This window comes from Folsomia candida, unplaced genomic scaffold (assembly GCF_002217175.1).
Source record: "Folsomia candida strain VU population unplaced genomic scaffold, ASM221717v1 Fcan01_Sc014, whole genome shotgun sequence".
Lineage (NCBI taxonomy): Eukaryota > Metazoa > Arthropoda > Collembola > Entomobryomorpha > Isotomidae > Folsomia > Folsomia candida.
This window is the reverse complement of record NW_019091206.1, coordinates 508,766-524,849: the sequence shown is the minus strand read 5'-3', so window position 1 is coordinate 524,849 and position 16,084 is coordinate 508,766. Positions and strand designations below refer to the sequence as shown.

Genomic DNA, 16,084 nt, shown 5'->3' with positions numbered 1-16,084 from the left:
TTTGTGTATTCTATCGGCGTATCCTGATGTCGTCAACCGTGTTGATTTTGACATGCTCATGGGAGAATTTGTGAATAATTCGCATAGAAAAAACGTGTTTGGACTGAGTGCACACTAGTTTTAAAGCTTGAGATTTTCGCTAATTCAAAACGCTAAAATTGGGCACACTTGATTTTTGTTTTAATGATGTGAAACAAATAAAATTTTACTGTTGCTTGTTTTGTTAAATCAAATTCATAAATTTTTTGTAAAGTTTAAAATACCACATTCACTTAGCGAGGAAGTCTCAATAATGGTGCGTGTGGTTGACACGCTCTCGTCATATATTTCGACAACTTTTTGAAATTTTGAAATTTGTTCGGTGAAGGTCAACATTCCGAAACATTTACATAATTTCTCCCATGCGATTGAAGCAGTGACGCATGTAGCTGCAGGTGCGTTTGAACTTGGATGTTCCTGAGTTGATGTTGAGAAGTTGATAAATAAATTGGATGAAATAGCTCTCACCATCCGGATAAAGGTATATTGCTACTCCTTGTTCTACTTCCCTCGTAATATTTACATATTATGTACATATTTACCTACGTGCATCAGTAATTTGCATTGATACATACATACATACATATGTTGTAGTTTTAAGGGGAAAATTTCGCGAGCGCCGAAGGCGCGAGCGGCTTGGAAAACTTTCGAGGTTGTCCCCCCGACAAAAATCATCATCCGCCGCGCCTGGATAGACTATTGACCTTTTCATTTTCGGAATCGTCGTACTTTTTTCAGTAAACGTGCATATTTAAGTTGGTTATACCGTGTTTTTCAAAAGAACGCCAATCCATTGTAAAATTTCTCTTAAGCACATTTTTGTGAAATTCAATTACACTTAATGGCCTCAATTTTATCTAGTGGCTCGCAACTAAGCGCGATTATCTCTCCAGTCAAGGTCTTGACGAAAATAGTAATCGTATCACTTTTAGACGTTTCTTTCTTCACGAGTCCCGATATCAGCTGTTTTTCATGTAATGAAGTCGGATTCAATGACTGAAAACATCCATTTTGAATTCTAGGATCTGTTCCGAGCTCTTTCATTTCATTGAATTTTTCATAAGTTATGATTTCTGTGCGGGTAATTGCAGACAGTGCAGCGGCAATGAGGTCGTTATTCAGGTTTGAAAACAGCTGACTAACAATGGATTTATTTTATTCCACCCAACGAAAATGTATTTTTCCCCAACCAAAAGTAATAATTTCCCCAATCGTGAAATGTCCAAAGGGTTTAATATTTTTACCCAACGAAAATGTAAAATCACCCAACCAAATAATAACTTTATTTACCTATCTTCCTAATGTAAGTAATGGACAAATCAGCGGCATGCATCAACTCAACCTTCTGAATCACCTCCCGTCCGGCCATTCATTCATACCATCCGGTTACTACTCTAAAATTTAGAAAATAAAGATAATATGTCGGATTTTCAAAAACTAAATAATTATGAGTCCGACTCTGAAGAGTTGCATAAACCACCCCCCTCAAAAAAACAGAAACTTGTCCACGAATACAAGAGGACTAGAACTTTTAAGTGCATTGAAGAGGCCAAGGTGCATGTGAAAACCACACAAAAGTTTGTGATCGAATCTGAGAGAAGTAAGGCTTCCATGTTTATGTTTTAAAATAATTGCTTTGTATGTTGCTAACAAAATTGGGGATTACGTAGATAATACTTTGGATGTAGATATGTATGAGACGGTGGAGTTACATAATCACGAGGGCATCAAAACCGTTGATGCCCTCGAAACCGAATTCCCATGAGCACCAAATTAAAAATCGACCTTTTGTTCAACGGTGGCATCACAAACCTAATCAGATTGTCTCTCATCTGAGAGAGGAAGAAATTGACGTCCACTCAAAAGTCCAACTAAACAATTATCTCAGCGTTATTACCAACAATTGTCTAGAATCCATAAATTCCATAATCATAAAGGAAGGCACATATCGTGAAAGGGTACCATTACGGCAATTTTTGGATTTTTTTTTGAGTAAATCTACTTTCTGGATTATTAATTATCAAATTGCTGAATGGATTTCCTCCATTTGTTCTTGCCCAATATTTACAAAGGAATATATATGCAAACATATTGTTGGTATTGGCACTATCCGAAAGATAATTTTGGTTCCAGAGAACCTGAAGACCGATTGTATTGGACTGAAACCCAAGCGTGGTCGAAAAAAGTTTGTTGGGAAAGCTTTGATTGTTGACTAAATGCAAATTCTTTCTTTAAAATTGTAAAATTTTAGTTAAATATGACAATTTTACTTGGAAAATTTCATTTATACTTGGTTGGAAATTTAATTATTTTGTTGGGCTTTTTTATGAAAATTGTGGTATAATAAATTAATTATTCGGGCTTTTTACGATTGGGCGAAATATTAATTTTGGTTGGGGAAATTTACATTTTCGTTGGGCCGTTTAATTGGCACCCACTAACAATTCATTTAACCGTGTAGAAATAATTTATCCGATAGTATGTATTTAGGAAAATCTTACGTTAATTCTTTCTTGCCTTATTGAAGACAAAATGATGTTAAAATACAGCTGTAATCTCGTCATGATTTGGGAGGACAACTTATTCCAGGAATGTTATAACAATTCACTCAAAAATCTAATTCTAAATACACGGCTACTTATAAATTGCTTGCCTGGTTAGGTTTACCTGATTTAAGTATATTTATGTTATATAGCCGTGTATAGTATTTTTATTATCAGTAAATTGATTACATTTGTTATGTATCTGAATTAAACTATTTTGTTATCAGTTACAAACTTAATCATGAACCATATGCATGGTCAGCATAAAATGAAAGTAAAACCTCTCACTAAATAAATACATACATATTATGTAGAAGATTATATTTATTACTATATTATTCTACATTGTACAGTAAGAAAGTTGTTATGGAGGAAAGTCGAATTACAAGAATACATTGAAATAATTCATATGATTTTGCTAAATTCTTGGTCCCTCTCCCCTGCCCACACATATCCCAGCTTCCAGTCATCCAGCGACACATTACCTTCTCCTAAGAACAAGCCATATCCAGTAAGGAACTCAAAACTAATGGTTAAATTACGAAATACGTACTTACACATTGAAAATACTTATTTATTAGATAAATTATAATTGTTGACAATTTCGAAGGTGTCGGATTGTAATGAAATCCAGGAGTTGTCAGAAAAGTGATTAATATTATAATTATCAAATTTTGATAAAACTACGAAAGTGTTGTATCCACTTGCTTAAACTTTTTTAATACAAATCCCATAAGGTCGAATGTCAGTTTCCTTTTCAGTAATCCAATATTCTCCAACTCCTGTGGTTTGGGCTGGAATGATGTTTACCGTAGCTGGATTAACCCGATTCTGAATGACTACTAAGTATTTGTCCCCCTCGTGTTCAAATTCACGCGCGTATAGTTCCGCTACCGAGATGTCGGGTGTGGTGTAAATTCCACGGCCAAATTTAAAACGTTGACCTTTACTCAGAAGGTATCCATCTTCAGCAATTGAGCGAGAATTATGCAGCCCGGTTCCATGATAAGAAACTAAACAATACAGATAAATGTGTTCCTATTATACGACTGGTGTATAATTGCATACTATTTCTTGGTTATGTACACGGCACAGAAATTTATAGATATTGCACGGATATTCATTACAAAGTCGTATTATTGTAGTACCTAACAGAATATTTTATGTACGAGCTTATAAATATGTGAACCGAAAACGAGTTTCCGTTTCATTATATTCTTTCGTTTTATTTGCAAGCGGTTGTAGTGAAGTTTAGGCGACACTTCTGTTCAGTTAAAAATATTAACCATATATGCGAGTGTTCCAGAAAAAACGTGAGGCTGAATTTTAAATTTCCACTTGGTTACGGTTTAAATTATAATAGCAAATTAAAATATTTACGGAAATAATAATATTCTATTAAAATATTTGTAAGCCTTCAACCATACATCTTTTTGGAACACAGGGTATGTACGTAGATCCTGGAAAGTTGAACTTTCATTGGAAATAATAATAATTATTTCCTTCCTACTTATGGGATCTTGTCATATCCTCATTTAAAATCTTGTATACTATCCATTCGGGATACATATCTTCGTACCAATTCTAAAATGAGCTATGTGCAGTCAAGTCTTAATTTTAAACTAAGCTATGTGCACAATGTATTCAGCTATGATCGCAGTATTTAACTAAATAAACTGGAGCACATAGCTCATTTTACAATTTTTAGCCCGACCCAGGGCTTATGTACCTGTCTGTATGTCTATCTGTCCGACTTAAGATAACTCTCTTCAAACTTATCCGATCGACTTGAAATTTAGCACATACTTAAAACATGCAAGATTAGGAATCAAGTTCGAAGCTGAGCCTGATCGGTCAACTGGTTGGCCGGTGGGGACCATATGAGTGGTGTGGGTTTATGGTACAAAATATTCTAAATGCCCCTAGAAGGCTGAAATTTGGCACAGAGGTTGCTAATGGGTTCTAATATGCGAATGTGACATAAAACACAAAAATTTTTCAACTGGAGGGGCCCTATAGGGTGACCCCTACCGATTTCTCAAAATTGTCCAACTGAAATTTGGTAAATACCTTGCTAATAGCTTCCAATAGAAGAATTTGAATAGAAATTGCCACAATTTTCACCACGAGCGATCCTAGCGGGTGACCCATACCGATTTTTCAAAATGCTTCAATTGAACTGACATTTGGCATGGGGGTTGATAATTACCTAACATTAAGTAAGATGAAGTTGGATTTCTAAACTTCACAACCATCCCTGGGTCGGGCTCCGCGAAGCTGTACTAATAGGTTTTTCTTGATGCATATAGCTCATTTTAGAATTAGCACGACGATATGTATTTCAACTAACCTGCCCATTCTCCAGCCACCGAGTCCACCCTGCTCTGACGTCCCACACCTAACCATGTATCGTCGTTTTCATATCGACCTAAAACACTAAGTGCGTACCTCTTCCATCCACACGGTCGCTTATAAGGGAACGATCCTCTCTCAAAGGTTATCGCGTTGTCGATTATTTTTGAAAAATCATAATCAAATCTAGTATCTCGCAAACCCTTTTGAAAGTAAACTATCGGACATGCACCACCACGGAGCCTCAATACCATATGAATCTCATCCTCGCGTTGAATATTGTAGTAGGATAATGTCCGAGACAACTCCAGTTGTTTGCCCGCGAAAATTAACCTTTGCTGATCTACAGGAAAACCTTCTGTGATGTACATTCTATTAATAATTTCTTCAATTGTTGTGGATGGTTCGCATGTAATTGTGATCATCTTTCCTGTTATGATTTTTACAAAAACCTGGTACGTATTTGCATCAATTTTTTGATTTGCATGGATATCGACTACTCGCGTGTTCTGAGCGGTAGGGATAGGATCAATCTTCGGGACTTCAAATGTTCTCGTCTTACCCAAAATTAGCTGCGTTTGATGTAGAGAATTTTGATCCAATTCACGAAACTCACCCGACTTAATTCTTCCGTCTTCGTTTTTCTCCTTCATCTTATCAAATTCTTCATACGATATGATTTCATACCACGTAGAAGCGGACATCGCAGCGGCAAGGAGATCGTTATCCGATTTTACTTGGCTAGCAAATTGAAATTTTATTCGTGAGAAAAAGTAAGCTATTAAATAATACTTGTATTAATAAGATCATATAAAATTAGTAACTTCGACATACCTTGAGGAAGACGAAGCTCCACCAAAGTATTGCGACATTATTCGATTTGATATGTTCGGCTTGTCTTAATTCTGACACACGTATGTACCAGTCAAGATACCAGGATAAATAGTTTAGTCAGGAGCCAAGGGAATTGAAGTAAATTGTCAGTTAATTCGCACGTATGCATGTTATCAGGGTGTATCTCATATTATTGTTATCACTAAATTGCGCAGTAAATTTTTATATGTTCAACTACCACCAAAACCATTAACCACCAATTATTTACTACCTACATACATATATCTATATACATACAGATACAAAATGAGCCAAAAGTGCAAGTCTTTTTCGCATCGATTTCACCAAATTGCACATAAAAAATTACAAATTCAGTTTTGGGTGGGGGGATTAATATAGCATAGCTGTTTTTGAATTATATTCAACCACACCCCCTTCAAAAATTGGGGAAGAAAATTGGGAAAAATGAGAAGGTCAATGTACACTCGGTACAGAAAGAAGTAGATACCAACTTGCATTTGACATTTGACTTCCCTCATGAATATGAACATTTTGATGCATCAAGACTTTCAAAATTCGAAAATTGGCGGTTTTTCGACCTACATATAAATCGTTAAAAAAGTGACCTTAGCGGTCATTTCGCGGCTGACAACCTGATGCCAGATTTTTCTTCGTCAGAAGTGCCACATTTTCCGCTTTTGTTGTCCGCTGCGAAATGACCGCTACCATGACTTTTTTGCAGTCAAAGTTTCTGAGGGAGGGGCTTATACGGCAGGAGCCGTAACAATGTATAGGTATTTATGATATACATAAAGGTAATTACATAGAAGCTATTAAAACAGCCTCAAATCGCCCCAAATTTAAAACTTAAGCTTTTCTGAATTTATAATGATGATATGCATTCGAAAATTAACGCTATGAGGCTTATCAACGAAGTTATCAATTTTTCAGATAAGCAAATTTAGTTTATCCAAATCGCCCCAAACTTAAAACTTAAGCTTTTCTGAATTTATAATGATGATATGCATTCGAAAATTAACGCTATCGGGCTTATCACTGCGCTTATCAGTTTTTAAGATAAGCAAATTTAGTTTGTCCAAATCTCCCCAAATTTAAAACTTAAGCTTATCTGAATATATAATGGTAGTATCCACTCGAAAATAAACGCTATCGGGCTTATCACTGCGCTTATCAGTTTTTAAGATAAGCAAATTTAGTTTGTCCAATTCGCCCCAAATTTAAAACTTAAGCTCAACGATTTATCAATTGAACCAACTCGTGTACAGTAGCTACAAAAGTTAGGCTATGGTATGAACGTGGTTTGTTCAGGTCCCTTTATTTTGTTCAAGTTAAGCTACCAAATACATATGTTACATGTATTTTGAAGGAAATTTATCAAGGAATCGAAATATGTTGGCCATTTTCCAAAATCTCTAAAACTGGCTGCACAATTTTCGGAGGGAGCGGGAAATCTGTGAATCCGAGGCAAAAAAAGTTAGCATATGGTTAAGGATTTTTGAATGTGGAGTTGAATTCTTAGATTTTCCTCCATTATATTTTCTTGGTAAGTTAATTTCCAACTATATATGCTGTAATACAACTACCAGCTAAACGAATAATTCATTTTGTGAAACTAAAATCAAGGTGAAAATGCGAGGAAACGAGTTATCGCTGGAGCAACGGGGGAAAATTATTTCCTTGCATCAGAAGGGTCTCGGATACATAAAAATCTTTCAGAATTCAAAATTCATGGTGCCAGCTACTCAAAGAATAATCCAGAAATGGATATCAACAGGATCTGTGGCAAATAAACGGCGAACCGGACGTAAGAGGAAGACGACTCCGCGGATTGATCGACAAATTTTAAAGAAAATAAATTCCAATCGATTTTTATCTGCACCAAAATTGTTGCAGAAATTCAAAGCCAACACGGGGTCTCCATTTCTAACCAAACAGTCCGAAATCTCATCAAAGAAAAAGGTTATAAGGGTGCAGTCGCGCGGAAGAAACCTTTCATCTCCAAGCGCAATAACTTAAGCGGCTTCAGTGGGCCAAAGATCACCCAGCGTGTACCACTGATGATTGAAAACTGTTCTATGGACTGATGAAAGCAAGTTCAACATGTTCGTGACCGACGGTGTGACCACAGTCTCATGTAAGGTCGGCGAAAGTCTTAAGCCCAACTGCCTAAGAAAAACCATCAAACACGGAGGTGGTTCTATTATGGTATGGGGGTCAATGAGTACAAATGGTGTAGGAAAATTGCATTTCATTGACGGCATTATGAACAAGGATGTCTACCAATCCATCCTACAGAAGAATTTACTTCCATCAGTCCGGAAATTAAGAATCAGAGGGACTGTTTCTTTCAATAGGACAACGATCCCAAAAGTACCGCCAAAACCACCAAGGAATGGTTCGCCAAAAATGAAATAAAAGTTCTTCCATGGGCTGCCCAGTCATCAGGTCTTAATCACACACAACATTTGTGGGCAGAATTATAGAGAAAAATTGCTAATCGGAATCCTAGCAACAAGTAACACTTAAAACGGATCCTGGCAGAAGCATGGGAATATCTTGACCCAGATTTTACCAAGAAATTAGTGGACTCCATGCCACGACGTATACAAGCAGTGATTGAAGCTATGGGAGGACCAACACGTTATTAGGTTATGATTTTACAAAATAGCAGATCAAAAACCACAACCATATGCTAACTTTTTTTGCATCCGATTCACAGATTTCCCGCTCCCTCCCAAAATTGTGCAGTCAGTTTTTGAGATTTTGGAAAATCGTTATCATATTCGGATTCCTTGATAAATTTCCTTCAAAATACATGTAATATATGTATTTGGTAGCTTAACTTGAACAAAATAAAGGGATCTGAACAAACCACGTTCATACCATAGCCTAACTTATTGTAGCTACTGTATATGTTGATATTAGACCACTAATTATTATTGTGATTATTGTGTCCCAAATGTATCTCTCCTCGACAGGATATCCTTCTTGTGATAATGTTTGTATCCTCACTCGTTTGTGTTCACGAGATTGGCTCACCTTTAGGTCATTGTGTACAAAAAATTAAGAAAAAAATAAACACAAAAGATATAAGCGAAAAAGTGGATGAAAACCGCGCGCGCGAGTGATGGGGATAAACATTTGGGACACAGTTTATCCTATACATTCCTTAAACTCATATCGTGCATAGTAAACTACTCGTGGATTTAATACATGTATAAGTACGAGGGCACTTCAAAAAATTATCCGGCTTGATTATGATTCTGCAATAAACTTGCTACGTACATATATACTCACCTCACGACTTTTCAATATAATCCCCTACGAGGTCAACACATTGGATCATGAATTGATTTTAAAGGCTCTATCCCAACTTTATAAAAGCTTGAATCGTGCTGGTCGTAATTTTTTTACAGTTGTGCAAGGACAGATCCATATGAGTTTGTCATTCGAGCACGAATATAAATGTGAAGCAAAATGCCCCACTTGTACATATGTATGTTAGGCCAGCTAATATTTGAACTACCCTCTGTATTGTATTTACGATATGGTCCAGACCAGTCATCAAGTATAGAGTAAGCATATTCACAATATTGCTGCTTATTAATACAAATACATATGTAGGTACATACCCATACATATGTACATATGCCCTATTTCCTTGTAATGATACGGCTTATTGTTAGATATTCATCTGGTGACAGGATCGACTAGGTACAATTTCTGTGCAGAAAGTTCGTCACCACGTAGATCAGGACAATTCCCTATACATACTCCAACAATTATCTCTTCCCGTATCATGCCGAACTTTCTACACTTAAATTACACATGGTTGATATCACCTGCTAACTTTTACACCGTATCGTTAAACGGAAATGGGATGTGTCTAGCCTGAATAATAGATAGAAGACATTGGGTTGATTGGACCTGACAAGGTTCAGCCGACGCAAATGAACATGTTCTGGTACGAACACTGTACTCCTTCAGTTTTCTATATGTAATTTCACCCGAATTATGGCAAATATTAAATTACTAAATAGTCGCCCGCCTTAATTTTTGATCGTTTCATGGTAAAACCGGGGTAACAATAAGTTTATTCCGACTTGTATTTTGACCTTGTGAGGAAATGTTGTCAGAAATCCTGCTCTCATTTTTAAAACAAACTTTCTCCCATGCCGACCACTTTTCCTGGTTGGGATTTACCTTTGACAAAAATAAGAAATTAGTTACGCGCCGAAGAGATCGGGCCGCCTTATTGGACCGCCTCAGTTCCGCGGCATATCTGTTCTACGTCGCTACCCAAACGTATGGAATTCTGTGGCATAACAAAACTTCGAGCAGGGTACAGAAGCTGAATTCTGCCTTGTCTCCCATATCTCGTCATGTTTCTAATCACCTTGTTGTCTCAAACTGATCCAGGAATTCCACTCGTACTGAATGTTATCACGAAACCATCGCAAAGTACAAGAGGTGGGAATTTAACATGTTTTTTTTTAACACAAATTAACTATTTCCAATAATTTCGCCAGGTTCGTCAAACATGATTTTAAAGATAACTCGCCTACTCTTCTCCACCTTGAGAATCGGACACGTCGCATTTCCCACCGTTGTTGCTACACTAGTGTATTTCATTCCATGCCAAGAACCATTCCTGGGTTCAATACTACTCTCCCGGATGGCCTGCCAGGATTCCTCCACAGCTGTGCGCATAGGCTTGACCACTGTTGAATTCGCCGTGCTACACTACGCCTCCCTCGCTTCGGGCGTGTACGTATCGGGTCTCTTATTTGGAGGGATGATACACTTGTGGTTCGCGTTGGGTGACATTTTTGACCGAGGTGGCGAGCTCCAAGTGTTTGCGAGGTGGTTTAACTCCTGTATTCAAGACGGAATTTTGCCCGTGATTATCTCTGTTTTTCCAGCGATTCAAATCTTGGGGGGATTTTCATGTATCCGCCTTCGCGGTGGTATGAACCCGATGGAATTTGCTTTCTTCGCAATGGAAACTCTGGTCGTTATTGGGTACAATTTGGTTTTCGTGACAGGAGCAGGAAAAATATATGGGGGGAGTGTGAAATGGTTGAGGGTTTGTAAAGGGGAAGAAAATATGCGTGTAAATAGAAAAATATTAGCTTCCATGACACCATTGAAGGTTAGGTTTGGTCAAAATTTTGTGGATGAACTCACTCCATTGAAGCTACAGGAGTTTTGTACCATCCAAACGTTGAATTTTTTATTGTTGTTTTAAATTTATTGAGGTGATTGGACTTTTTCTGTTAGACTCAAATTCGTCATTATCGCCCATTATTCCACATACGTGAATACCGGCACACCCACATCACTCGACAAAGGCTTCAAGTACTCTACGCACCGCCAAGGAACAGAAGGACGGCCCTTGGAACCCAGCACCGGATTGGTTTGTAAAGTGTATAAGGCGTAAAGGCATTATTCATTTAGTCAGATTGCGTTATAAGGTCATTGTTTAGTTAAGAATAGGCTGGGGTTCTTGCACGATAAATAGAATGGACTAATCATAATCCTTATTTATAATATATATCATATTCTCACACAAGTATTATCAAAACCATTGGTTGTTTAAGTGTGATTAACAAATAAATTGTTAGCTTAATGGGATCAATTTCGTTAACCTGGAATTGAGTGTGGAAATCAATAAATCAATTCTTTCGCAAATATATGTCCTGTCGAGAATAATTAATTTGACATCGCTCATTCTGAGAATATTGATCCCAACAATCGCTTATTTCTCTTCCTTACTAAGAACTGCCTCCAAGATTGGAGATATTACCCAAAGTCCGTTCTACTGTGGAACATTTGACCGACCAAATCAATTAATAAATCTTTAACACAAAGTTTCTGAAATATTTGACAATTTCTATACCACTCCTTCCATCATGATAACCGTATTTCTCCTTCATTTGAAGCGACATTTGATAAACGCACGGTACATGGCGTCCCTTCCATACACCTGGGATTCAGCAAACAACACTCTCAAACCTGTGAAATCTCTGCGTGTCAAAAAATTTTTACGTTTCTCCATGATAAGCCAGTTTATCTATGCAATCCTCCAACTTGTCTTGACAGCTTGGTCGGGACATCCTCTCGGAAAGAAGCTACTCGCCATGGTGTTTACAAGCATCTACTTTTGCGGGTTAGCCTTCCGATGGAATGTTAAACTTGATCTGATCGCGATGCACTTGCTCAACACGTTTCTAAAATTTGAACCAAATTATGTGGCGGGTAATTTAATTTTTTTCCAACAATACATACATATAAAATTTTTCATAACTAAAGTTCTGTCAAACTTAAGACTTCCCTTACAAGAAAACCGCCACCGACCGCATCCTAGGTCTCCTCTTGCCCCTGATCGTATTTTCCTGCTGGGTGGTTTCTCTCGGTGCTGGAATAACCGTGCTCTTATTTCCTTGCATTCCACCCTTTCTAGGATCCATGCTACCCACGTGTCGCTCCAACATCCCGATTCCGCCGGGTTGGGTGATTCGAATTCTTCTCGCCTTTATCGATGCCGTCATGCTGCAGCAAGTCTGTATTTCTGCGGCCTTCTACTTGACACAAGTCCTAATCGGAGCAATCGTCCATTTATGGAACTATTTGTCAATGTTGTCAATTCGGACACAAAATGGAATTAATGGTGAATCACACCAAAATTTCATCATGTGGTACAAGCAGCTGCAAATTCTCACAGTTCTAAGTAATAGCTGTAACCAAAAAAGAATATTTCCCGCGGCCGCCTTAGGCTTACCGAGTATCGAATTTTTCACGTTTTTCGTCTGTATTAAGCTCCATAATTCTTTGGGTGCTTTTGAGACGGCGTTTTTCTTTCTAATTTTCTTAAATGTTGTAGCCTTTAATATGACCGTGTTTCTAGCCGCGTCGAAAGTATTTAGTTGTTCGGGTAAGATTCTAAAAGGTCAGAAATGCGAAAACTTTTGACGGCCTTGGAACCTTTAAAGATTAGGTTTAATCTAAATTTTGTCGAGAATAATACGCCCCTAGTTATTCAAGATGTTTGCACTAGGCAGACGATCGGTTCCTTGTTGGTTGTGGGGTAGGTAAACGGTACGATTTGTGAATAAGCTATAATTGTAGGGATTAGTTAATTGCTTAATTTGTTGGAATTGAACATTTGATACGGGGGTAATTATGTAGAATTAGTGATTGTTTAAATATGCATTTATTTATGGGAATTAATTTTCTACGCAAATATCTCCTTTCATAGAAAATATTTACAGTAGGGATAGAATATTTATGTAGTTAAGCAGGTAACAAGTGCTTGGTTGAAAATACTTACATAACTCAAGTAAATTATTTGATACGGATTTAACTATCTATCTATCATATTTAGTAAAAATTATCTTCTATGTATGTATATTAATTGCAGTAACTAATTGTATGCATATGCTATACTGTTGATTGGGTTTATTGAGCACAAAAATATTTGGATTTATTTGAAAAAAAAAATCTGTAAAATTTTAGGACGTCGGAAATATAACACTAAACTAAATAAACAGTTTTGAAATTCTTATCAATTTAATTTAATTGAATTTATTTTAAATTCATTATAAATAATGATAAAATAATGTATGAAAAGTTTCGACAATTTATTTAACAAGAAATAACGGTAGGTTTATTATTATTTTTATACTATTTAATTAATTATGCAAGAATATCAAATTTATTTTACAAATGTATATTACATATTAGGAAAAGTATTAACAGGTACAAATTACATTATTTGAGATAAATGGTATGTTCTACTCTATCCATTTTAATTAATATGATGGGATGAAATCTACAATTTCATTCATTTATGCATATAAGTTAATAACATTGAAAAAATACTTAAAAATAAATTATTCAGCGTGACTTTTACATCATGGGTTTACTAGTTATAAATTATTATAAATTTCTACCTACATACATAAATACATAAATAAATTCGATTTACTAACAAACTAAAAATATTTACTAGTTTAATACCAGTTCGACTTATTCAAGTCGTTCATATCTATAATCACCAGTGACCAAATTCATTACCAATGTATGTACTTGTGAAATCCTGATGGAAAAATACGTATATCACAATATAAAACATTATTTACATATTATTAAACATGTACATATTTATGTACTTCCATTAGTTCTTAAATATGTACATTAGGAAAATTCCAGCACGCTTTCGCACCTTGTAACATCCGACTTTCTACAACTTTGATAAATAATTTTAGACAATATTAATATGTACTGACTGAATCACACTTTTCATATCATTTTCTGCTCAGATGTATGTATGTATGTATCGCTGCTGATTAGTATTGTGATGCTCTTTATTCGTGGAGTTTTATGCAAGTAAATACATATTTCGTTTCACTTTCAGCTTTATATTGTAGAGCTGAACCAGCCCAACCGTTTCACAAACGCAGTTTCCATTATTTAGCGAAAGGCAGAGTGAGACTCGGATTCTGGTGGGTATCCACCACCACCGCTGACTGTCGTTGCCAGTGCCGTATGGTGGTCCGTCTCACTTCTCACTCTCTTCAAATTGTTTACCGGGATTATGAACCAACTCGTGTTGAGATGCTTTTCATCTCTTACACGAGTTGGTTCAGTTGATAAATCGTTGAGCTTCAGTTTTAAATTTGGGGCGAATTGGACAAACTAAATTTGCTTATCTTAAAAACTGATAAGCGCAGTGATAAGCCCGATAGCGTTTATTTTCGAGTGGATACTACCATTATATATTCAGATAAGCTTAAGTTTTAAATTTGGGGAGATTTGGACAAACTAAATTTGCTTATCTTAAAAACTGATAAGCGCAGTGATAAGCCCGATAGCGTTAATTTTCGAATGCATATCATCATTATAAATTCAGAAAAGCTTAAGTTTTAAGTTTGGGGCGATTTGGATAAACTAAATTTGCTTATCTGAAAAATTGATAACTTCGTTGATAAGCCTCATAGCGTTAATTTTCGAATGCATATCATCATTATAAATTCAGAAAAGCTTAAGTTTTAAATTTGGGGCGATTTGAGGCTGTTTTAATAGCTTCTATGTAATTACCTCTATGTATATCATAAATACCTATACATTGTTACGGCTCCTGCCGTATAAGCCCCTCCCTCAGAAACTTTGACTGCAAAAAAGTCATGGTAGCGGTCATTTCGCAGCGGTGTATTTATTTGTATTAATAAGCAGCAATATTGTGAATATGCTTACTCTATACTTGATGACTGGTCTGGACCATATCGTAAATACAATACAGAGGGTAGTTCAAATATTAGCTGGCCTAACATACATATGTACAAGTGGGGCATTTTGCTTCACATTTATATTCGTGCTCGAATGACAAACTCATATGGATCTGTCCTTGCACAACTGTAAAAAAATTACGACCAGCACGATTCAAGCTTTTATAAAGTTGGGATAGAGCCTTTAAAATCAATTCATGATCCAATGTGTTGACCTCGTAGGGGATTATATTGAAAAGTCGTGAGGTGAGTATATATGTACGTAGCAAGTTTATTGCAGAATCATAATCAAGCCGGATAATTTTTTGAAGTGCCCTCGTACTTATACATGTATTAAATCCACGAGTAGTTTACTATGCACGATATGAGTTTAAGGAATGTATAGGATAAACTGTGTCCCAAATGTTTATCCCCATCACTCGCGCGCGCGGTTTTCATCCACTTTTTCGCTTATATCTTTTGTGTTTATTTTTTTCTTAATTTTTTTGTACACAATGACCTAAAGGTGAGCCAATCTCGTGAACACAAACGAGTGAGGATACAAACATTATCACAAGAAGGATATCCTGTCGAGGAGAGATACATTTGGGACACAATAATCACAATAATAATTAGTGGTCTAATATCAACATATACAGTAGCTACAATAAGTTAGGCTATGGTATGAACGTGGTTTGTTCAGATCCCTTTATTTTGTTCAAGTTAAGCTACCAAATACATATATTACATGTATTTTGAAGGAAATTTATCAAGGAATCCGAATATGATAACGATTTTCCAAAATCTCAAAAACTGACTGCACAATTTTGGGAGGGAGCGGGAAATCTGTGAATCGGATGCAAAAAAAGTTAGCATATGGTTGTGGTTTTTGATCTGCTATTTTGTAAAATCATAACCTAATAACGTGTTGGTCCTCCCATAGCTTCAATCACTGCTTGTATACGTCGTGGCATGGAGTCCACTAATTTCTTGGTAAAATCTGGGTCAAGATATTCCCATGCTTCTGCC

The 16,084-nt window shown here is 36.3% G+C and overlaps 1 protein-coding gene across 1 annotated transcript; it reads right to left on the bottom strand.

Moving 5' to 3' along the window:
• Positions 1-2,878: 2,878 nt before the first annotated feature.
• On the bottom strand, positions 2,879-6,063 carry LOC118437643. Its single transcript, XM_035856821.1, has 3 exons — positions 5,769-6,063; positions 4,933-5,675; positions 2,879-3,595 (listed from the first exon to the last, which is right to left on the bottom strand). Exons 1-3 carry the CDS (start codon positions 5,804-5,806, stop codon positions 3,291-3,293), a joined length of 1,086 nt encoding a protein of 361 aa, XP_035712714.1. The 5' UTR covers positions 5,807-6,063; the 3' UTR covers positions 2,879-3,290.
• Positions 6,064-16,084: the final 10,021 nt, after the last annotated feature.